This window comes from Anomaloglossus baeobatrachus, unplaced genomic scaffold, assembly GCF_048569485.1.
Source record: "Anomaloglossus baeobatrachus isolate aAnoBae1 unplaced genomic scaffold, aAnoBae1.hap1 Scaffold_3296, whole genome shotgun sequence".
In the NCBI taxonomy this organism is placed as follows: domain Eukaryota; kingdom Metazoa; phylum Chordata; class Amphibia; order Anura; family Aromobatidae; genus Anomaloglossus; species Anomaloglossus baeobatrachus.
In genome coordinates, this window is record NW_027442679.1 from 33,745 (window position 1) to 59,698 (window position 25,954).

Genomic DNA, 25,954 nt, shown 5'->3' on the forward strand with positions numbered 1-25,954 from the left:
ATCAATGATAAAGTTGAGTAGACAAATATATTCCTACACTTCCCTCATATGATACTTTGTCGAGTCACCAATACCGACAACAGAGGGATTGTAGAGGGAAGTGTCACCCAATAATATCAGTATGTGTGTATGTATGTGTATATATATATGTATAATGATGCCTGCATCATTTAATTAACAGAGGTACCAAAACTTCAGACACTTCATAGTGACCATCAGATACCATCTTCAAACAGGTGCAGATATTCTGACTGTAATTATTACACAGGGATGGGCCTGTCAGGTTTAAATATTTGGCAGGGACACATCGGGGGAACTATTTATTTTCTCTCTACTATAAGACTGCTCTCTCTCTGAGTCTCTGCTCGACCCTCTCTGTCTGCATTACATAGTAACATAGTTTGTAAGGCGGAAGAAAGACATTATGTCCATCTAGTTCAGCCTATTTTTAGTGCAGCTGTTCTGCAGTGTTGTACCAGGGGAAGGTAGGAGCCAATTTTCCTCATAGGGAAAAATATTCTTTCCCGACTACTAATCTAGGTCAACTATACCTGTAATATTATTTATAACCTTCTATACTGTTGCTTTCAAAAAAAGCATCCATTCCTCTCTTAAATTCATTCAGTGAGTTGGCCATCACCACTTCCCCAGGAAGAGCGTTCCAGAGCCTCACTGCTCTTATAGTGAAGAATCCTCTTCTATGCTAATGTAGAAAATTTCTTTCCTCCAATCGAACAGAATGCCCCCTTGTTCTTGTCACAGTCCTTGGTACAAACAGATCATGGGAGAGATCTCTATATTGCCCTCTGATATACTTGTACATATTTATTAGGTCTCCCCTAAGTCTTCTCTTTTCTAGAATAAATAGACCTAATTTTGAAAACCTTTCTGGGTATTGTAATGCACCCACTCCACTTATTATTTTAGTTGCCCGCCTCTGAACCCTTTCAAGTTCAGTAATGTCTTTCTTGAGCACCGGCGCCCAAAATTGTACACAATACTTCAAGTGTGGTCTGACGAGTGATTTGTACAGAGGGAGAATGATGTTTTCATCTCATGCCCCCAGACCTCTTCTAATGCATCCCATCACCCTATTTCCTTTGGTGGCAGCTGCCTGACACTGGGCACTCCATTACACTCCTCTTTCTCTCCTACCCCTGCTGCTCTAATCTCTCTCCCTAGATACATATATCTCTCACTCTTTCTTTCCCTCTCTCTATATCTCTCTCTTGCTACCTATTCTGCAGTTGTCCCATCATCAGGAGCAGCTGATGCCAGTCCTGGGGACTAAGGGTACCATCACACTTTAGCGTTGCTCCAGCGATTCCACCAGCGATCTGACCTGGTCAGGATCGCTGGTGCGTCGCTACATGGTCGCTGGTGAGCTATCAATCAGGCAGATCTCACCAGCGACCAGTGACCAGCCCCCAGCCAGCAGCGACGCGTTGAAGCGATGCTGCGCTTGGTAACTAAGGTAAATATTGGGTAACCAAGCGCTTGGTTACCCGATATTTACCTTGGTTACCAGCGCACACCGCTTAGCGCTGGCTCCCTGCACTCCTAGCCAGAGTACACATCGGGTTAATAAGCAAACCGCTTTGCTTATTTATCCGATGTGTACTCCGGCTACGTGTGCAGGGAGCCGGCACTGACAGCGTGAGAGCGGCGGACGCTAGTAACCAAGGTAAATATCGGGTAACCAAGGAAAGGGCTTCCCTTAGTTATCCGATATTTACCTTGGTTACAGCTTACCGGCGGCTGCCAGACGCCAGCTCCCTACTCCCTGCACATTCAGATCGTTGCTCTCTCGCTGTCAAACACAGCGATGTGTGCTTCACAGCGGGAGAGAAACGTCCAAACAATGAACCAGCACTGTGTGCAACGAGCAGCGATCTCACAGCAGGGGCCAGATCGCTGCTCAGTGTCATACACAGCGAGATCGCTAATGAGGTCACTGGTGCGTCACAAAAAACATGACTCAGCAGCGATCTCGCTATTGATCTCGCTATGTGAGAAGTACCCCTAAGTATCATTAACATTTGCTTTGCTTCCCTCCAGATTGCATTGCGGTATTAACCCCTTTATCTCCATAGGGATAGTTAGTGATAGGAATTCGGGTGGACATTCCTGTATGTGTGACGTGGGTGGGAATTTATAGAATATTGTGGGGTTTGTGTTATTTGATATTGTGCTTTTTGTGGCGGTACTGAGTAGCAATATAGATATACTGTAGACTTTTGAGTGTGTTTAATAAATATTGTTTATTAGTACACGGTTTCATCTCAGTTAGTCGCTGAGGGTATATATAATGTTATATAGCAAAAGAATAGATAACATTAAGTGCGTTTTTATGTTAAGTCATATATTAATTATTGTTAGTCAAATCTGATAATTATAATTAATATCAGGTGTATCAGCTCATATTACATTATTAGCAAGACTGCTTATTGGCAATAATAATTAATATCGGCGCTAGCCCTACAACACAAAACAAGGTGTGATTTCTGAATAAAACAATTTTCCACATTCTGAACATGAAAATGGCTTGTCCCCAGTGTGAAATCTTTGATGCCAAACAAGCTCTCATTTCCGAATAAAACATTTCCCACACTATGAACATGAAAATGGCTTCTCCCCTGTGTGAATTTTCTGATGCGAAACAAGCTGTGATTTCTGAATAAAACATTTCCCACACTCTGAACATGAAAATGGCTTCTCCCCTGTGTGAATTTTCTGATGCATAACAAGTTTTGATTTCCAAATAAAACATTTCCCACACTCTGAACATGAAAATGGCTTCTCCCCTGTGTGAATTTTCTGATGCCCAACAAGTTCTGATTTCCGAATAAAACATTTCCCACACTCTGAACATGAAAATGGCTTCTCCCCTGTGTGAATTTTCTGATGCCTAACAAGGACTGATTTCTCACTAAAACATTTTCCACACTCTAAACATGAAAATGGCTTCTCCCCTGTGTGAATTTTCTGATGCATAACAAGTTTTGATTTCCAAATAAAACATTTCCCACACTCTGAACATGAAAATGGCTTCTCCCCTGTGTGAATTTTCTGATGCCTAACAAGGACTGATTTCTCACTAAAACATTTTCCACACTCTGAACATGAAAATGGCTTCTTCCCAGTGAGAGTTTTTTGATGATTGGAATATTGGTCTTGTTTGAAAAGATCAGATGATAGAGCTTTCCGAAGAAGGACTGGAGGTATATTGGGGACAACATCATGCTCTTCATATGTATCATGTGTGATACAGTCATCATCTGTTATAAATTCTGAAGATATTAGAGATCCATCTGAACTCCCAATACAGTCATCTGCTAAAAATAAATACAATGTTATTATTTTTTAATGTATTATCTTGAAAGTTCATTTATTTTTTTAAACCATAACATCATTTTGTCATCTGTTACTTCTTCGTTAATTCAGATCTCCCATTCCTAGCACCAGTTCTCTGGAATGTGCACAGTAAATATTGTGATTGATTGTCACAATGAGACTGCAGGATAATGAGGGACAGGGGGCTTCAATACTGTCTCTCATGCTAGGGGACCCTAAGGTATTCCTAACCTCTGGATTACCACTGAAGATGGAGATGCTGGAGTCTCGTGCCTTACTATTCTGCTGATGAGATCTAATCTGTAATCCCCCGGGGAAGGAAGGGGCAGGAATATGATGGAAACACAGAATAAGACAGACGGGAAACACAGATTAGGACAGATGAAACACATTGCAAACTCACAGAAATAAACAGTGAAAGACTAAGGAAAAAAGAAACAGCAGGAAAGCAGCAATAAAGACAACAAGGGTTAACACCACAACAGCTCACAGTAATAATGCACAACAACCACCCGTAAGTCTGGATCACAACACCTTACCAGACCAGTATAGGTAAGCTATAGCTGGCATTAATTAAATAGTCCAGCCAGCATATACAGGAGGGGAGAAAATGATACTTTCTACTCTACAGCATGTGATCAAAGACATTAACAAGCAGCCCCGCAGAGAATAGCTCGTTAGCCTGCCTAAGTCTTGTGGTTCGACGCCTGCGTCTCCCTGTGCTGCTCACAAACATCAGAGAAGTTAACATGCAATGTAAAAGAATCTATAATTTTCATAGATCCTGACGCCGCCATGACAGTTGGCAAACCTGCAAAAATCTCCTTGCAAGAGTGATCCACAACATAGACATTTTCAAAGAGATTTTTTTTTTCGAAAATAAAACAGTTACAGACAGATGCCAGATATATAACGGGGTTGTCCGGGACAACGATTGTGACGATGTACACTGGTAAATTATGTCAGGGACTGGAGTGAGATTTTTGGCATAGGGAATGTCACAGTTTGGTATGAATTAGAGAAACCGTGGCATCACATCCTTGTTCTGGCCGAACTTTGCTCATTTTGGCAAAGCTGATTAAGATTGGCATGAACACACACACACCAGCCTGTCTCCTCTTCACCTTTAGACTCCTGCAATTAAGACCTTTGGTCACATGACGTGATGTCGAAAAGGTTTTTAAGCAGTCCTATAATCGGCATATAAACACTGGGGCCTCTAGGAGAATGAGAGCCCTGTGAAATTGCCCACTTTGTTCTCCCTTTCCCCTAATGCCAGTCCTGCATGCCAGCCTGTCTTCTTTTCAGTTCTTTAGACTCCTGCAATTAGGAGACCTCTCGTTACATCATGCCACATGAGTTTGAAGTCATCAGAGGTCTCAGAATAACACTGATGGGGTTCCTAAGACAGTGGAGTTCCTGAAAAATTGCTCCCAAAGCTGGCCCTGACTGTAACTAGGGCTTATTTTTGGAGTAGCGCTTATTTTTCAAGTATTCTCCACAAATCCTGCAACTTCATGCTAGGTCTGATTTTCGGTGCAGGTCGTATTTTCAGGGAAACAGGGTATTCACAAACCCTCTGCAGGTCTTTGAGTTGCCTTCATAACAACATAGAGAAGGGACTAGAATCAAACAGCAGAAAAAGCAGAAGCAAAGAAAATACAGCTGAAAAAAAACAGAGCAGAAAGCCTAAAAATGTAAACACAAAATTAGTGCAGAAAGTACATGAGTAGATATCTCTTACTGGATAGAACTGGAGGAGACACATCCTGAGGAACATCGGGATCTTCTTGGTTAAAGTCCTGTGGGAGAAGAGGATGGGGACATCTCTCTGGTGTTGTCCTCTTACTGGATAGAACTGGAGGAGACACATACAGGGACTGAATTAATTCCTTACATACAGATAATTATAGGCCGTGTGTATTTAGTCCTGTCTATTACCTGGTGATGTGAGGGGCTGGGGAACCTCCATCATGACGTCCTTGTACAGATCTTTGTGTTCTTCTAAATACTCCCACTCCTCCATGGAGAAATAGACGGTGACGTCCTGACACCTTATAGGAACCTGACACATACAATGATACCGTCACCCCCGATCCCTTCATAGCGTTACTGTATAATGTCCCAGCATTCCCAGCAGTGTCACCTCTCCAGTCAGCAGCTCAATCATCTTGTAGGTGAGTTCTAGGATCTTCTGGTTATTGATGTCCTCATGTATCGGGGGGTGAGGTGGAGGCCCCGTGATTGGGCTCAGGGGTATTCCCCATCCCTCAGACACAGGGGTCTGACAGCGCTCACTAGAGGTCTTCTTCACTACTGTGTAATCCTGGTTATGGAGAGACACAGTAATAAATCTCACTACAGACATTTCCAGAGTCCTCACCTCTCCAGTTCTGTCCATCTGTTACTCCCATAGATAAGAATGATGTAATGTGACGTCATCAGAATCTCTCACCTCCCCAGTAAGCCGGAAGAGGATCTCTAGGGTGAGGTGTAATATCCTCTCCGCCATCTTGTCCCTGTCCATATCCATCCTTCACGGGGCAATCAGGAGAATTCTCTTATATAGAAGATCTCCACTGAGAGGATCCGATATTGTAGGGACCTGAATGGGAAGGATATTCGCCGATATATAAAATACTGCAGATAATAATGGAGGTAAGATATCACTTGAGTAGGAAAAAAATTTCAACATGAAATGTGCTATGTAAGTAGTAAAACCGACCGATAAAAGTAGCACATTTTTATAGCAATATAAATACAATGAAAAGTGATCAATTATCCATATTGCACCTAGAATGGTATCAATGAAAATGTTGGCTCATCAAGCAAAAAACAAGTCCTCACTCAACTCCATCGACGCAAAAAGAATAACGTTACCGGTGTCAGAAAATAGCAACACAAACTGATTTTTTCTACAAAAGTGATTTTTATTACCACTATAGATGAGTGAACCTGAAGTTCAGTGTCCGGTACGAACTCAGACTTTTCCACGAAGGTGCGGAGATCGGATGCTTTACGTATGCAAACCACTCTCACGAGCATCGCTGTGCTAGAGTACGCTTGGTGCTCAGCCCGGTGAGAGCCGCCTGCAGTGTTTATCGGCTCACACTGGGGGTAACAACAGCATGATTGGATGTAGTGTGCACCCCAAAAAAAAAAAAAAAAAAATAGAAAAAAACCCACCAACTCTATGTAAGTGATTTGTTTATGGCTGCATGTGGGTGAAGATGCGAACTGCCCAAATAATTACTTCAAATGAAGTTTAAGTCAAGTTCAGGTCCTAGTTTCACCAAACACATTTGGTAATGTTTAATAAAAACAGGCTTCAAGCAACAGTCTCCTTATTAAGCTATGGTGGATAAAGGCTTAGCTGCCTGTCAAGCTTCACACGCCTCAGGGCCCATGTAGGGAGGACAGAACAAGGGCTTATATTTTAAGTATACTCAAAAAAAGCCCCAAAAATCCTACTAGGGCTTATTTTCAGGGTTTCATGGAAACAGGGTATAAAAAGCTGATGGTGCCTTCTCCCCCATACACAGAGGTTATGTGGTCACTGCTGAGTCATTATATCAGCCCCAGTTATAAGGGAAGTAAGATGAAAATAACAAATACTTAAATACAGAACTAACCCCCTCCCCCCAATGTGTGAAATATAGGAAGATACCACTGTCAATCCAAATCTTATTAGCTCCAATCAGGTAAAGAAAACAGCCACATATACAAAATATGTGTTACAAAATAGCTAAGAAATATGTACATGTGGTCATAAACATATAATATGACAGTATCCGGCTTTCAGTCACAGGGAAGGCTCCGATGAGGTTTTAGTTATTGCTCAGTATACAGTGATCCGTGGTTGTATACGTCCTCTCAGGACTGACAGCAGGTTCTAATGCTGAGCGGCTGTCAGTCACTGTAGGGGGGCAGGGTATATAGCGTATTTTTTGTTTTATAAGACGCACCGAATTATAAGACACACCCCAAATTTAGAGAAATAAAAAAAGAAAAAAAACATGGGGTCCGTTTTATAATCCGGTGGTGTCTTACCGGAGGGGAGTGGCAGTGGTGGTCACAGGAGGCAGGGGCAGTGCTGGAGTAGGCGATGCTGCGGGTGGTACAGAGGAGGACCCATATAGTCACTGCGGGCTGTGGCACTACTCTATCCTGGTACTGTGCGTTCTGCTCTTTCCTGGGGCATCGGGCTCTGCTCTTTTCTGTACTGGGGCTTCAAAGAAATGGCGGCCGGAGTCGGCGCCTGCGCTAATGAGAGTTTGAGCGGAGATCTCCATCTGTGCATGCAGAGACTCTGGGCACCATTAGTTGAAGTACTCCCCGTCCTTGGCTGCCCAGATGCCTGCCGTCGCCTGCTACAAGGATGGCGGTCGTTCAGATACACGCCGCAGGCCACACAGATGCCCGCCGCAGGCCACACAGATGCTATATTCAGATTTTAAGAAACACCAGTAATTTTTCTCCCAAAGTTTTGAGAGGAAAAGTATGTCTTCTAATCCGAAAAATACGGTATGTGGTAATAACAGACATTTCCCTTATTTTCTCACCAGTATCGCTCGATATCAGCAATAACAACTCGATGCTGAAGTTGGTTTCTTATTGGTCCAGTTTTTTATTCAGGGCTGAAGTCGGTTTCTTATTTGGATTTTTTTCAGGTTTTTTTTTTTACAGGTTTAACAACAAATGTAAAACAATCACAATACAGTGTGGAGTCATTAACCCTTTCCTTAATGCCCTTCGATGCCACGTTTTATCATTTTTGTTGGTGCTTTTCAGTGTATTCACATCTGAGCTCCGCACTGCAGTGTATTATATTGGTTTTATTTTTGTTGCTAAAAACCTGTAAAAAACCCCCCAAAAAAAAAGAAAAAATAATAAAAAATCCAACTTCAGCGTCGTCATAAAAAGCCATTTTTGTAATTCTGACCAGTTTCACTTTATGAGGTGATAATGTCGCAGGCGGAGGGGCGCGCTCGACACGCTCGGGTCCGGGGCTTCTGCTGCTCTGCTCGGTGGCTCGAGCGGTGGGCCGGACCCGGGGACTCGAGCAGCGCTCCTCACCCGTGAGTGAAAAGGGGGTGGTTTCTTTGGGGAGATAGTTGAGGCTGGATGGCTGGGGTGCAGGGTTGCAGGGGCAGCGCGGCGCGATGCCGGATGGCACTGTTGTACTCACTCAGACAGAAAGCCACAAAGTCTCTGGTAAACCAAAAGGCCGGATGGACGGGTACCGCAGCCGGCTGCAGTGTTTTTCCCCTGACCCCGGGTTGGTATTGTGAGTCCTTTCCTGCACCTTCTTGTACGCTCCTCCTGTGCTCCGGTTTCCAGCTGGCTCCCCGGTTCGGTACCGGACGGGCCACCACCCTGTCCCGGCTACCTACGGTTCCACCAGGACTGTCTTCCCGGCTCCTGCAGACGGCCACTTCCGTCTGCCTGACTGGCTACAAGAGGCCCCTAGGCTCCAACCTAGGCTCCAGTCTGCGTCTGCCTCTCTGCACACCTCCTCTCTCTTCCTCTGCCTGGACTTGTCTGAACTTGTTTCTGCCTCAGGCCAGCTAGACTCCTCGGTGGGCGTGCCCATCTGCCCGACTCCGCCCACCTGGTGTGTCTGTCTGAACCCGAGGGAAGAAATCAGGTTTCACTGGGGATGACTGCTGTGAACTGCTGGGGGGTTGGTGTGTGTGTGTTGTTACCTGTGACCCCTGGCTAGTCCAGGGTGTCACATTCCCCCTTGGTGAAATGCAGACCGTCCGCTGGCTGCCCGTCCATCACCGGTTTTATTTTTCAAACTGCAAAAAGATAAAACAAGCATATTTATAAATCTTCCCTTAACAGGAGGCACATTACTTCAACGTTAAACTGTTCTGCCACCCCCCCCACCTGCTGTGCAGATGCCTTCCTCCGGGAACTTGAGGACGTTCAACAGGGGTGACAGTCCATAAAACAGTCATCTTTTAACTTGCAGGTAGCCGTCCATGTTCCGCTACCGTCGCTGCTGCTGCCGCCACTCCCAGTACGGGGCACGGGTCCCGTGCTCTGCCTCCTGCTCAGGAGCCAGGCCCACTCGGATGCCCTCGGCGCCGGCTACAACCAGCCTCGCTAACTGCCGAGGGCCCCATCGCTCAGTGGCCTGCTCCTCCTCCCTGCAGGTGCACTCCGGCTGCTCCACAGACGGGACGGGGTACCTGGGAGCGGCTGGCGCCGCATCTGGGGCAGACTTCCTGTCGGGTGTCACCTCTGCTGTGGCCGGGCGGACTGCCGGGGCCGACGTCATCACCGTTGCGGCCAGGCGGACTGTCGGAGCCGACGTCATCACCGTTGCGGCCGGGCAGACTGCCGGAGCCGGGTGAGATGTCATCAGGGTTGCGGCTACTGCTTCCAGGTACCAAAGGTGTAGCAGAGTCCTGGCGTCCCTGCTCTTTATACCTTCGGTTTCATCAGGTACACCTGCACCCGCCACCCCTTGGTTCTTTCTAGCACTTCTTTTTTCAGGGGGCGGGGCTCCACTTTCGCGCCTTTCCTGCTCGGGGAAGATGCTCGAGCGTGAAATCTTCGCGCCAAAGATGGCGGTACTTCAAATTTTGTTGCCGGACGCCGCCGGCGGGGACTGCAAGGCGCACTTCTACCAGTAGGTAGATTGGTTTTATCCTGTTCGTGATGCCAAGTTGTCGCGGGCGGAGGGGCGCGCTCGCCACGCTCGGGTCCGGGGCTTCTGCTGCTCGGTGGCTCGAGCGGTGGCCGGACCCGGGGACTCGAGCAGCGCTCTTCACCCGTGAGTGAAAAGGGGGTGGTTTGTTTTGGGAGATAGTTCGTGACGCCACCCACGGGACGTGGTGATGATGGCACCACCGCTGCTGGTGACAGGGATCCCGGGAGCAATGGTAGGGAGCAGCTGGGATGTTGTCCCCTCCGTGGGTAGGGGTTGGTGTTCCCGGGGCCCAGTGATATGATGCGGGGAGGGTGGATGGCTGGGGTGCAGGGGCAGCGCGGCGCGATGCCGGATGGCACTGTTGTACTCACTCAGACAGAAACCCACAAAGTCTCTGGTAAACCAAACGGCCGGATGGACCGGTCCCACAGCCGGCTGCAGTGTTTTTCCCCTGACCCCGGGTTGGTATTGTGAGTCCTTTCCTGCACCTTGTTGTACGCTCCTCCTGTGCCCCGATTTCCAGCTGGCTCCCCGGTTTGGTACCGGACGGGCCACCACCCTGTCCCGGCTACTTACGGTTCCACCAGGATTGTCTTCCCGGCTCCTGCAGACGGCCACTACCGTCTGCCTGACTGGCTACACGAGGGCCCTAGGCTCCAACCTAGGCTCCAGTCTGCGTCTACCTCTTTGCACACCTCCTCTCTCTTCCTCTGCCTGGACTTGTCTGAACTTGTTTTCTGCCTCAGGTCAGCTAGACTCCTCGGTGGGCGTGCCCATCTGCCTGACTCCGCCCACCTGGTGTGTCTGTCTGAACGCGAGGGAAGAAATCAGGTCTCACTGGGGATGACTGCTGTGAACTGCTGGGGGTGGGGGTGTGTGTGTGTGTTGTTACCTGTGACCCCTGGCTAGTCCAGGGCGTCACAATAACTTCCTTGGCTCCCGGTGATTCTAACATTGTTTTTTCCTCACATATTGTGGTTCAGGATTGTTATAAATTTACGACAATTTTTGCTTGTATTTGATAAGAAAGCGGAAAATTGATGAAAATTTTGAAAATAATTTTTTCATTTTTCTGCCCATAAACCTGAGAGTTCTGTTCTGTCCACTAGATGCGCCAATCCTGGCGCTTCACCCCAGCTCATCCCGTGCCCTGGTGCAGTGGCAAACGGGGTAATAAATGGGGTTGATACTAGCTGTAAGGTCACCTCACATCAAGCCCAGCAGTTTGTGATGTCATGGCGTCTATCAGATACCCGACATCACAAACGGTCAGTACTAATAAAAAAAAATAGACAAAAAAAAATGCATTTGAAAAAAACACTCCCCAAAACACTCCCTCTTACACCAATTTATTGTAAGGAAAAAAAAATAAGGGGGTCCCACGATGACTCTGGACCATCTAGAATATGGGGGGACACGCTCAGGGAACGTATCCCCCATTTTCTAGGAGTGCAGACCCTCCATGTGAGGAGTGTGGGTGCAATGAATCTGCACCCACTCTCCCCGGGTCCACAGCAGCAGAGTCCATGTCGTAACTGTTGCTACCAAAGCTGCAATGCCCTGCTCATGAGGTAAGGGCATGCCTAATCAGGAGAACTATTCTACATTTCCAAATATTGGTATTTGCTGATATTATTGCTATTCCACCTACTATATATTGGGGATAGGATCTTGGAGATGGAATACCCCTTTAAGACCAGTTATTCAGCGGAATGAATACTAAACAACAGAGCTCGCTATTTAGATATGTTTTCTTGTGACGTATAACGGACTCTCATGTTTGGTAGTCGTTCAGCAGGGCAACTATAAAATCAAATACCTCCATTTGGAAATGTAGTATAGCTCTCCTGATCAACTATGCGCCTTACCTCATGAGCAGGGCATTGCAGTTGCTTACATATGCATGGTTCCCGCACTCACTGTGTCTGAACACAGGAAGCTGAGCTGCGGCGTCTATTGTGAAGGAGGGGGCCGTGGGGGATCAACGCTGCACAGGTACCGTGGGACACCGGGGAACACCGGTGGTGTAATAGGGGGTGACCTGGCAGGGCCTGGGGAGGAGTTTCCCATGACACATGCGACAGAAATCAGAGGAGTAGGGTGAATGCGGCCATCTTGGATTTCCGGGAGAGGGTCAGGGGGGCACTTTGGCGACACCGGGGGACCGTGGAGGAGATTTATCTCTCATCTGACATGTTTGTTCATGCCAGATGGGAGATAAATAATTTTTTACCGGCGCTTTCATTTACTGTAATGTGATCATCGGTATATGGGAAAAACCGGCCTGAATCATGATCTCCAGGGTCTCAGCTACCCCTTGAAACCCCGGAGATTTTCTGATGCTGGGGGGCGTTATTCACTTTTTTCTGCCTGCTGTTTATAAACGGCAGATCAGAATAAGGCTACATTCACACGACCAATCCGTTTTTGCGGTCCGCACAAAACGGTCCGTTTTTTTCACGGATGCATCCGTGTGGCATCCGTTTCCGTTCTGTGTACGGTCCGTATGTCATCCGTTTGTCATCCGTGTGCCTTCTGTTGTTTTGCGTACTGCAAAAAAACTGGAGGGAAAATACATAAAATTTACCCAGGATCCATAGATTCAACTTACATGAGGCGGTCACATGTTCACTCCAGTGCCATTTTCTACTGCTTTTCACAGCGTAGAGCGCTCTGGTGATTTTCCTGTGCTTGTACACACACTTCATATCAGTCTTTTCTGTTATTATAATGGCAGAAAGACACATAATGTCCCTCTTCCTGCATTTTGTAATTTTGCACCCTTTCGTGCCTTTCATGTGGCACTAAGGGGTGCTTAGCCTTGTATTTAGCCAAAAAAATAAATAAGTTTAAAAAAAAATGATGTGGCGTTCCCCCTATTTTTGATAGCCAGCTAGGGTAAAGCAGACGGCTGCAGCCTGCAGACCACAGCTGGCAGCTTAACCTTGGCTGGTAATCCAAAACTGAGGGCACCCCACGCTGTTATTTTAAATTAAATAAATTTAAAAAAAAAAAAAAAAAACACGTGGTGGTCCCCCAAAATTGGATCACCACCTAAGGTAAAGTGGACAGCTGGGGTCTGATATTCTCAGACTAGGGAGGTCCATGGTTATTGGACTCTCCCCAGCCTAAATATAGCAGGCCGCAGCCACCCCAGAAGTGGCGCATCCATTAGATGAGCCAATCCTGGTGCTTCGCTCCAGCTTATCCCGTTGCCCTGGTGCGGTGGCAAACGGGGTAATATATGGGGTTAATACCAGATGTGTAATGTCACCTGGCATCAAGCCCTGTGGTTCGTGATGTCAGGCATCTATCAGATACCCTATATCACCAACCCAGTCAGTAATAAAAAAAAAAAAAAAAAAAAAAAAAAATAGATGACAAACACATTTTTATTTGAAAAAACACCCCAAAACATTCCCTCTTTCACCAATTTATTAGAAAGAAAAACAAATCCAGGTCTGGTGTAATCCAAGGGGTTCTGATGACGATCCATACCATAGTCAATGTCCCAGTCAATGAAGAACAGAATGTTCCATATTGGCTGGGAGAGCAATACAGTGATCTGAGCTAACATCAATAGGTCAGCCCAGGTCAATGCATGGCATGACAAGTGATGCTGTCAGGAGGATAGCGATGTATATTACCTGCGGTGATCGCTGCACTCCTGATAGCAGAGCTGTCACTGAGTTCAATGACCGCCGCCTTCATAACCAAGTATCGCGAGTGCCTGTGACGTCACCGCTGGTGCTAGTGACAGTCTCGGGTCAGCAGCGAGAGGAGATGTGACAAGCAGCGGCCATGGAGGACAGTGACAGCGCTGACCTCGGGAGGGCAGGACTTCATCACCGCAGGTAAGGAACTTCACTAACCTCCTGACGGCAGCGCTTGTCATGCCCGCGGCTGCTATCACTGCAATGTGGGCAGCTGTGGACACCGTACAGTGCGGGCATATGCTGACACTGCAGTGACAGCAGCCGTGGACACCGTACAGTGCGGGCATATGCTGACACTGCAGTGACAGCAGCCGCGGACACCTACAGTGCGGGCATATGCTGACACTGCAGTGACAGCAGCCGCGGACACCGAACAGTGCGGGCATATGCTGACACTGCAGTGACAGCAGCCATGAGCAGCTGCGGACACTGCTGAGTGGGCAGCCGCGGGGCTGGAGCTGGAGCGGGATACAGACTGCAGCGGCATCCGACGGAAGTCACATGGAAGTGCTTCTGTGTGGCTTTCGGGGATTTTTGCAGACGTAGCCAGGGTAAACATCGGGTTACTAAGCAAAGCGCTTTGCTTGGATACCCGATATTTACCTTGGTTACCAGCTTACCGCAGGCTGCCAGCGATGGCTCCCTGTACACTGTAGCTGTAAAAAGCCACGCTTTTGGTGATCGAACCGTTCTCGAACGTAACTCGAACTGTCGAGCTTTTAGCAAAAAGCTCAAGTTCGAGCTCGAACACCCCCCAAAATCACTCGAACATGAAATTGGCGAACCTTGAACCTCGCTCATCTCTAGTGTTTAGCCTTATAGTTAGCCAAAAAATAAATAACTTAAAAAAACGACGTGGGGTTCCCCCCATTTTTGATAGCCAGCTAGGGTAAAGCAGACAGCTGCAGCCTGCAGACCCCACCTATCAGCTTCACTTTGGCTGGTGATGCAATTTGGAGGTCACCCCACACTGTTTTTTTTAAATTATTTATAAATAAATATTTAGAAAAAAAAAATGTGGGGGTCCCCCCAAATTGGATTACCAGCCACGGTAAAGCGGACAGCTGGGGTCTGGTATTCTCAGGGTGGGAAGGTTCATGGTTATTTGGCCTTTGCCAGCCAAAAATTATCAGGCCGCAGCTGCCCCTGAAGTGGCGCATCCATTAGATGTTCCAATCCTGACACTTCGCCCCAGCTCATTCCTTGGCCTGGTGCGGTGGCAAACGTAATATATGGGGTAGATACCAGCTGTGTAATGTCACTTGACATCAATCCCTGGGGTTAGTATTGTCATGGCGTCTATCAGATACCTGACTGAAAAGAAGAGGGGGAATATGAGCACCACCTATAATTACAAGGAATTCTGTGCCAGATAGCTAGCATATGGAGACTACAACAAAACTGGGTGGTATCCAAACGGCACCAGTAATTCCATATTGGTAAATAAGTCAAATATATGCTGGAATTAACGTGCAAAAGATTATATTTTTATTGTATCAAAATCATGTGTGTACAGGGTTAAAAACATTTAAAATCATTCCATGACAATGGATTATACACAACTGAATCTTCTCACAAAAATCAATATAACATCAAGGATAATTCCCCAGTATACAATAAATGATGTATTGCTATAGACCCAGCCTATACAGATAGAGACGAGGCAACAGATGTAATACTTGTCTCCTGTATCAAAATCAATAGCACCCAATAAACCAAATATTCATCTATGCATGTAATTACGATGAACAAAATTAAAGGCACATATTGAAGCGGTGAGAAAGCTGAGTTCCTGAAGAAAAAATGCCAACAATATAGGGAGAAGATGCAGGCAATCCCAGATGGAATTAACAATACTGCAGCATCTCATTATAATAAACATGGCAACAAAAAAAAGTCCCCAACACACAATTGTACACATATACACCGTGTGCAGAATTATTAGGCAAGTTGTATTTCAGAGGATTTTTTTTATTATTGATCAACAACTATGTTCTCAATCAACCCAAAAGACTCATGAATATCAAAGCTTAATATTTTTGGCAGTTGGAGTGGGGTCTTTATAGATTTGGTTATCTTAGGAGGATATCTGTTCGTGCAGGTAACTATTATTGTGCAGAATTATTAGGCAACTAAATAAAAGACAAATATATTCCCATCTCACTTGTTTATTTTGACCAGGTAAACCAATATAACTGCACAAAATTTAGAAATATACATTTCTGACATGCAAAAACAAAACCCCCAAAAATTAGTGACCAATATAGCCCCCTTTCTTTATGATGGCACTTAACAGCCGACTATCCATAGATTCTGTCAGTTGCATGATCTGTTTCAATATTGCGTGCAGCAGCCACCACAGCGTCCAGACACTGTTCTGAGAGGTGCACTGTTTTCCCTCCATGTAGATCTCACATTTTATGAGGGACCACAGGTTCTCTATAGGGTTCAGATCAGGTGAACAAGGGGGCCATGTCATTATTTTTTCATCTTTTAGACCTTTACTGGCCAGCCATGCTGTGAAGTAGTTGGATGCATGTGATGGAGCATTGTACTGCATGAAAATCATGTTTTTCTTAAATGATACCGATTTCTTCCTGTACCCCTGCTTGAAGAAGTTGTTTTCCAAAAACTGGCAGTAGGTCTGGGAGTTGAGCTTCACTCCATCCTCAACCTGAAAAGGTCCCACAAGTTCTGATGATACCAGCCCATACCAGTACCCCACCTCCATCTTGCTGGCGTCTGAGTCGGAGTAGAGCTCTCTGCCCTTTACTGATCCAGCCTCTGGCCCATCAAGAGTCACTCTCATTTCATCAGTCCATAAAACCTTTGAAAAATCAGTCTTAAGATATTTCTTGGTCCAGTCTTGACGTTTTATCTTATGTTTCAAAGGTGGTGGTTTTTCAGCCTTCCTTACCTTGGCCATGTTCCTGAGTATGGCACACCTTGTGCTTTTTGATACTGCAGTCACGTTGCAGCTCTGAAATATGGCCAAACTGGTGGCAAATGGCATCGTGGCAGCGTCACGCTTGATTTTGCTCAATTCATGGGCAGTTATTTTGCGCCTTTTTTGCCCAACACGCTTCCTGCGACCCTGTTGGCTATTTGCCATGAAACGCTTGATTGTTCGGTGATCACGCTTCAAAAGTTTGGCAATTTCAAGCCTGCTGCATCCCTCTGCAAGACATCTCACAATATTGGACTTTTCGGAGCCCGTCAAATCTCTCTTCTGACCCATTTTTCCAAAGGAAAGGAAGATGCCTAATAATTAAGCACACCTTATATAGGGTGTTGATGTCATTACACCGCACCCCTTTTCATTACAGAGATGCAATCACCTGATTTACTTAATTGGTAGTTGGCTCTCAGCCTATACAGCTTGGAGTAGGACAACATGTATAAAAATTATCATGTGATCAAAATACTCATTTGCCTAATAATTCTGCACACAGTGTATATTTGACTTATTTACCAATATGGAATTACTGGTGCCATTTGGATACCACCCAGTTTTGTTGTAGTCTCATTATCAGATACCTGACATCACTAGCCCAGTTAGTAATAAAAAAAATGAAGATGACAAGAAAATATTTGAAAAAGCACTCCTCAATACATTTCCTCTTTCACCAATTTATTGAAAAGAAAAAAATCAGGTCCGCTGCAATCCATTTTGGAGGACCCACGACGATTCTGTACTTTCCAGAATATGGGGGTACGCTCAGGAAATGTATCCACTATTTTCTGAAAGAGCAGGCACTCCATGTGAGCAGTGGGGCTGTAGTGACTTGAGAATACTGCACTCACTCTACCCCAAGCCAACAGAGTGACCTCCTAGTATCCTCATTTCAGAATATGGGGGGCACACTCAGTGAATGTATCCTCAATTTTCTGGGGGTGCAGGCACTCTATGTGAGGTGCGTGGCTGCAGTGACGTGAGAATACTGCACTCACACTCCCACGGTCCACAGCACGGCAGTGTGAGCTGCAGTAAACTCAGTGTCATTGTGTGCAGAGCTGGCTGACAGCTGCTCTGCGCGTGCGGCTGACATTTCTTCTGATGACAAGGAGAAGCAGGAGTGGCGGGGGATCAGCGTTGCAAGAGAGGTATTGAGGGGACCGGGGATGACCTGGCTGGACCTGGGGATGACTTTACTGCCTCATCTGATATGTCAGGGGTCCGGGGACATGACGGATGAGGCAGAAATCAGTGGAGGACGCGTGCAGCCGGTGCGCAACACATGTGATGGCCATGTTAGGTGATCATAAGAGGGAGGTGGGCCGAGGGTGGGGGGCACTTTGCCACTCTGGGGAGCGAGGGAGGACATTTATCTCTCATGTGACGTTTGATCAGGTGGAGATAAATCATTATTTACCGACCCTTCCTTTTTTGCAATGTGATCACGATTCTCCTGAGTATACCGGTGACCACGTGACCGGGGAGCGGAAAAACAGCCCGAATCGTGATCTCCAGGGTCTCCGATACCCCTGCTAGCCGACATCCCGGAGATTATCCGACGCTGGGGGGCGGTATACACTGTTACCTTACCGCCATTTTAATACGGCGATATATAAGAAGTGCCCTTCACTACTGACGCTTTACTCCGTACGGCGGTCGTAAAGGGGTTAAACTGCATGTACAAAACAATATGAAAATGATCCCACAATAATAGAGACCCTGCACCTACCTCCACCTGCAGAGCCGCACACAGATATATAATACCCTGCACCTACCTCCACCTGCAGAGCCGCACACTAGATATATAATACCCTGCACCTACCTCCACCTGCAGAGCCGCACACTAGATATATAATACCCTGCACCTACCTCCACCTGCAGAGCCGCACACTAGATATATAATACCCTGCACCTACCTCCACCTGCAGAGCCGCACACTAGATATATAATACCCTGCACCTACCTCCACCTGCAGAGCCGCACACTAGATATATAATAACCTGCACCTACCTCCACCTGCAGAGCCGCACACTAGATATATAATACCCTGCACCTACCTCCACCTGCAGAGCCGCACACTAGATATATAATACCCTGCACCTACCTCCACCTGCAGAGCCGCACACTAGATATATAATACCCTGCACCTACCTCCACCTGCAGAGCCGCACACTAGATATATAATAACCTGCACCTACCTCCACCTGCAGAGCCGCACACTAGATATATAATACCCTGCACCTACCTCCACCTGCAGAGCCGCACACTAGATATATAATACCCTGCACCTACCTCCACCTGCAGAGCCGCACACTAGATATATAATACCCTGCACCTACCTCCACCTGCAGAGCCGCACACTAGATATATAATACCCTGCACCTACCTCCACCTGCAGAGCCGCACACTAGATATATAATACCCTGCACCTACCTCCACCTGCAGAGCCGCACACTAGATATATAATACCCTGCACCTACCTCCACCTGCAGAGCCGCACACTAGATATATAATACCCTGCACCTACCTCCTCCTGCAGAGCCGCACACTAGATATATAATACCCTGCACCTACCTCCACCTGCAGAGCCGCACACTAGATATATAATACCCTGCACCTACCTCCTCCTGCAGAGCCGCACACTAGATATATAATACCCTGCACCTACCTCCACCTGCAGAGCCGCACACTAGATATATAATACCCTGCACCTACCTCCACCTGCAGAGCCGCACACTAGATATATAATACCCTGCACCTACCTCCACCTGCAGAGCCGCACACTAGATATATAATACCCTGCCCCTACCTCCACCTGCAGAGCCGCACACTAGATATATAATACCCTGCACCTACCTCCACCTGCAGAGCCGCACACTAGATATATAATACCCTGCATCTACCTCCACCTGCAGAGCCGCACACTAGATATATAATACCCTGCACCTACCTCCACCTGCAGAGCCGCACACTAGATATATAATACCCTGCCCCTACCTCCACCTGCAGAGCCGCACACTAGATATATAATACCCTGCCCCTACCTCCACCTGCAGAGCCGCACACTAGATATATAATACCCTGCCCCTACCTCCACCTGCAGAGCCGCACACTAGATATATAATACCCTGCACCTACCTCCACCTGCAGAGCCGCACACTAGATATATAATACCCTGCACCTACCTCCACCTGCAGAGCCGCACACTAGATATATAATACCCTGCACCTACCTCCTCCTGCAGAGCCGCACACTAGATATATAATACCCTGCACCTACCTCCACCTGCAGAGCCGCACACTAGATATATAATACCCTGCACCTACCTCCTCCTGCAGAGCCGCACACTAGATATATAATACCCTGCACCTACCTCCACCTGCAGAGCCGCACACTAGATATATAATACCCTGCACCTACCTCCACCTGCAGAGCCGCACACTAGATATATAATACCCTGCACCTACCTCCACCTGCAGAGCCGCACACTAGATATATAATACCCTGCACCTACCTCCACCTGCAGAGCCGCACACTAGATATATAATACCCTGCACCTACCTCCACCTGCAGAGCCGCACACTAGATATATAATACCCTGCACCTACCTCCACCTGCAGAGCCGCACACTAGATATATAATACCCTGCACCTACCTCCACCTGCAGAGCCGCACACTAGATATATGGCTGCTCTGTGCTTACAGGACCTGTGATGATGTCACATGGAGGGGAGGAGTCAGGGGTCACATGATCAGCTCCTCAGTGTATGCAGGACTCTGCTGTGCTGGTTGTCATGGTGCTGGATGAGGGGAGGTTTATGTGTGGGGTCAGGAGGGGTTTACAGTGTGGATGTAGCAGAGCCGTGTGTACGAGGTGTACGGAGCAGAGCCGTGTGTGTACGAGGTGTACGGAGCGGAGCCGTGTGTGTACGAGGTGTACGGAGCAGAGCCGTGTGTGTACGAGGTGTACGGAGCGGAGTCGTGTGTGTATGAGGTGTACAGAGCAGAGCCGTGTGTGTACGAGGTGTACGGAGCGGAGTCGTGTGTGTACGAGGTGTACGGAGCAGAGCCGTGTGTGTACGAGGTGTACGGAGCGGAGTCGTGTGTGTACGGAGCAGAGCCGTGTGTGTACGAGGTGTACGGAGCGGAGCCGTGTGTGTACGAGGTGTACAGAGCAGAGCCGTGTGTGTACGAGGTGTACGGAGCAGAGCCGTGTGTGTACGAGGTGTACGGAGCGGAGCCGTGTGTGTACGAGGTGTGCGTTGCGGAGTCGCATGTGTACAGAGTGGAGCCGTGTGTGTACGAGGTGTATGGAGCGGAGCCGTGTGTGTACGAGGTGTACGGAGCGGAGCCGTGTGTGTACGAGGTGTACGGAGCAGAGCCGTGTGTGTACGAGGTGTACGGAGCGGAGCCGTGTGTGTACGAGGTGTACGGAGCAGAGCCGTGTGTGTACGAGGTGTACGGAGCGGAGTCGTGTGTGTACGAGGTGTACAGAGCAGAGCCGTGTGTGTACGAGGTGTACGGAGCGGAGTCGTGTGTGTACGAGGTGTACGGAGCAGAGCCGTGTGTGTACGAGGTGTACGGAGCGGAGTCGTGTGTGTACGGAGCAGAGCCGTGTGTGTACGAGGTGTACGGAGCGGAGCCGTGTGTGTACGAGGTGTACAGAGCAGAGCCGTGTGTGTACGAGGTGTACGGAGCAGAGCCGTGTGTGTACGAGGTGTACGGAGCGGAGCCGTGTGTGTACGAGGTGTGCGTTGCGGAGTCGCATGTGTACAGAGTGGAGCCGTGTGTGTACGAGGTGTATGGAGCGGAGCCGTGTGTGTACGAGGTGTACGGAGCGGAGCCGTGTGTGTACGAGGTGTGCGTTGCGGAGTCGCATGTGTACAGAGTGGAGCCGTGTGTGTACGAGGTGTACGGAGCAGAGCCGTGTGTGTACGAGGTGTACGGAGCGGAGCCGTGTGTGTACGAGGTGTGCGTTGCGGAGTCGCATGTGTACAGAGTGGAGCCGTGTGTGTACGAGGTGTATGGAGCGGAGCCGTGTGTGTACGAGGTGTGCGTTGCGGAGTCGCATGTGTACAGAGTGGAGCCGTGTGTGTACGAGGTGTATGGAGCGGAGCCGTGTGTGTACGAGCAGAAGTATTTACCCCGGCCACAGTAAGCGAGGGTCACTGAGCTTGTGAGGGGCAGTAAAGTCTGAGGGGGAGGTAAGTGCATAGTTTACACACAATATCATAGTTTGGAATTATCCTTGTAAGTTTTCCATTGTTTTTTTTTTGTTTTCTACTTTTATTTGTACCGTTCATCCCCATTTAATAGCGGCTCCATGGACAATGCTACCAGGTGTGTGTCTTGTCAGATGTATGCCTGCCTTGAGCAGCCGTTGTAGGGTGAATATGTCTGTTCTCGATGTCAGCGTGTTACATATTTGGAAGCCCAGGTAACTGATCTAAATATGCAGCTCACAACACTCAGGAGCATTGCAAACCTGGAGAGGAGTTTAGAGCTCTTTGAGCGGCTCTGGCTGGGGCCAGTGCTATGGAGGAGGGTGGTGGTGGGGAAGGTCAGGACCCAGAGGTAGGTAGCTGGGTAACAGAAGAAGAGGTAGGGGGAAAAGTGTCAGGGAGCCCGGTCCTGATCTGGCACAACCTAGTAAATATGCCTGTATGGCTGATATTAGGAATGAAGGGCCAGGCCTAGGATCACTACAGCAGGACATTGCTACTAGCAATCAGGAAAATGACTGCTGTAGGAAGGAGGGAAATAAGAGAAAAGGAAAGCCCAGACAGATGTTGGTGGTAGGGGACTCTATAATTAGGTGGATAGACAGGGTATTCTGCCGCCGAGACTGTGAATGCTGAACAGTGTGTTGTCTGCCGGTTGCTCTGTTTCAGTATTTTGTGGATCGGATAGACAGATTGCTGGGTGGGGCTGGGGAAAACCCAGCAGTCATGGTGCACATTGGTAGTAAGGACAAAGAGGCAGATGGAAGGTCCTTAAAAATTATTAGAGGGAACTAGGAGAGAAGATGAAGTCCAGGACCTCCAAGGTGGTGTTTTCAGAAATATTACCGGTGCCACGAGCAGCACTAGAAAGACAGCGGGAGCTTAGGGAGATAAATATGTGGCTTATAAATTGGTGCAGGAAGGAAGGGTTTGGGTTCATGGAGAACTGGGCCGACTTCTCAGTTGGCTACAGGCTCTATGGTAGGGACGGGCTGCACCTCAATGGGGAGGGTGCAGCTGTGCTGGGGAGAAAATGGTCAGATGGATGCAGGAGCTTTTAAACTAGGATCTGGGGGAGGGAGGGTAGTGGAGCAAATAAGTGGATTGTTGTATCCCATGAATGGGAACAACCTGTTGTATATACAGTATTTCTTGCATTGCATATTTTTCCTCCTATCAGGAAATTCCTTTATTGTTACTAGGTAGATTTAGACTGTATGAAGTTTGTCCCTATGTTCCTCCCTTAGTTGGCTTCTGTACAGGATGCTCCTCCCTTCTTCCTCAGTTTAGTCTAGAGGAACTATTGCTGAAGACACATGTGTACACCTTGTACAGATTATTCCTTTTCACCTGTCTTTACTTTGTACTTAATACAAGATTCTAGAAGAAAACTACAGCGTTTCTCCTGGTCTTCCTACAAGTCATCCTTTCTGGCGAAGTTTAAAACTATCTGTTGATGCTTTGAAGTGTGAGTACAAGCATACAGTTATCTAAGGAACTGATAATTAGAGTGCTTGGGATTCACAGCTTCTAGGAAGAGACAGAATAGGGATAGATAGAGCAAATAGAGACAGTGAGACAGTAGGTGTCAATGAAGGTTTGGAGGGGCTGGGACATGCAAGGAAAGTAGGGAGGCAAGGAGTAAGGAATGTGTTAATAGTATTAAATATCTACTGGCAAATGCAAGTAGTCTTGCAAAGAAAATGAATTGGAAACTCTTATGTCAATCATGGATTATGATGTGGTGGGCATTACGGAAAGCGAATGAGAGTCATGACTGGGTGACAAACGTAGAGGGTTATACTACATTCAGGAAAGATAGGAAAGACAAAAAAGGTGGAGGGGTGTGTATATTTATAAAATCTAAGCTAAGACCTGTGCTCAATGATGACATTGGGGGGAGCTGCAACAATGTAGAGTCAGTATGGGAAAATGTACATGGGGAGGGGAATAACAGAAAGCTGCTAATTGCAGTTTGCTATAAGCCTCCTAACATACCTGAACAGGTAGTGGGTAAAATCCTGCAACAAATTGAAAAAGCAACAAATAATAATAATAATAATCGGGTTCTTACTATGGGGGATTTCAACTATCCAGACATTCGGTGGGACATAGAATCTTCTAGTTGTGCTAAAAGCTGTAATTTCTTATCTACAATTCAAGACAATTATCTCTCTCAGATGGTAGATGAACCGACGAGGGGAGATAATTTGCTAGATCTGGTCCTGTCAAATAGACCAGATATAATTTCAGATCTACAGGTCTGGGAGCATTTGGGCACCAGCGATCATAATATGGTAAACTTCAAATTATTATTCAATAGAGCATTTGAAAGGGGAAATGCTAAAACCTAGAATTTTAGGAAAGCTGATTTCAACAAATTAAAGGAAAAACTTAATTGTGTCGATTGGGGCAATGTCATGGTTACTGGGGATACCGAACATACAGTAAATGGGGCAAGTTTAATGATATACTCCTAGAGTTCTGTAAAAACTTATACCTTCTGGTATAAAATGTCTAGGAATAAAAACAAAACCTCTATGGATAAATAAGACAGTAGAAAGTATAATAAAACAAATGGCATTCAAAATCTTGAAGGCTGAGAATACAGAAATAGCATTTCAGGAGTATAAGAATCTCAAAAGGAAATGTAAAAAATAAATCAAGCAAGCAAAATTAGCTACTGAAACAAAAATGGACAAGGACATTAAAATAAATCTCACATTTTTTATAAATATATTAATGCCAAAAGGAAAACAAAGGATGGTATGGGTTCCTTAAAATATAACCAGTTAATTATAGAGGACAAAGAAAAGATTGAGATATTAAACAGTAACTTTTCATCTGTGTTCACCAAGGAACAAACTGTTCAAGGGAGCATTCAACAAGTCAAAAATCAAAGTTCACCACCTGATATTAATTTAACACAAGAAGAAGTAGGCCTGCATCTGAGTAAATTAAATATTGACAAATCCCCTGGGCCAGATGGCATTCATCCACGAATATTGAGTGAATTGAGCTCAGTAACTGACAGACCACTGTATCTCATCTTCTTAGACTCGCTTGTACCAGGATTGGTTCCTCAGGATTGGAGGATTGCTGATGTGGTACCAATATTTAAGAAAGGTAAGAGGGTGGATCCAGGCAACTACTATCCAATAATTTGTAAAAATATATTGCAGAAAATAATATAATAACTGACAGACAGCATGGATTCATGAAAGATAAGTCGTGTCTAACTAACATGTTGGGGTTCTATGAGGAGGTAAGTGCAAATATGGATATTGGTAAAGCAGTTGATGTGATTTATTTGGACTCTGCAAAAGCATTTGATACTGTACCACATAATAGCCTTATATTGAAGCTCCAGAAGCAGGGACTAGGGGAAACTATATGCACATGGGTAAGGAATTGGCTAAAAGATAGGAAACAAAAGTAGTCATAAATGGTATATTCTCTAAATGGGCTATAGTAAGCAGTGGGTTACCGCAGGGATCTGTGCTAGGACCGATCCTTTTTAATCTCTTTATTAATGACCTTGTGGATGGATTGATATTAAAGTGTCAATCTTTGCTGATAACTATGTAGGATATTAAAAAGATGTCAGAATGGACAGACACTTGTCAAATGAGATTTAATGTTAAGAATTGTAAATTAATGCACATAGGATGGAGAAATCCTATAGCTGCATATATATTAAATGGAAGTAAACTCGGGACTACAGAGCAGGAGAAGGACTTGGGTAATCAGGATACAAATAAGCTGAGCAGCAGTACTCAATGTCAGGCAGCAGCTGAAAAAGTAAACAAGATTTTAGGGTGTATAAAAAGAGAGATTAGATCCTGTGATACCAACGTATTGTTACCTGTTTATAAATCACTTGTAAGGCCACAGCTAGAATATGGATTGTTTTGGTTTTCAAATTTTGAAAAGAACATTCAGAAGTTAGTTTAAAGGCAGGGGGCATTTGTGCAGATTTTAAACAAGTGCTGATTTTAATAAGTGCACAGCAGTTATTCATGGCATGAATCTAACATTCATCTCT

At 46.4% G+C, this 25,954-nt stretch overlaps 1 protein-coding gene across 1 annotated transcript; it reads right to left on the bottom strand.

The window, feature by feature from the left end:
• Window positions 1-1,949: 1,949 nt before the first annotated feature.
• On the bottom strand, window positions 1,950-5,949 carry LOC142270529 (oocyte zinc finger protein XlCOF8.4-like). Its single transcript, XM_075332445.1, has 5 exons — window positions 5,810-5,949; window positions 5,501-5,680; window positions 5,296-5,419; window positions 5,099-5,212; window positions 1,950-3,335 (listed from the first exon to the last, which is right to left on the bottom strand). Exons 1-5 carry the CDS (start codon window positions 5,885-5,887, stop codon window positions 2,611-2,613), a joined length of 1,221 nt encoding a protein of 406 aa, XP_075188560.1. The 5' UTR covers window positions 5,888-5,949; the 3' UTR covers window positions 1,950-2,610.
• Between the last annotated feature and the right edge of the window lie 20,005 nt (window positions 5,950-25,954).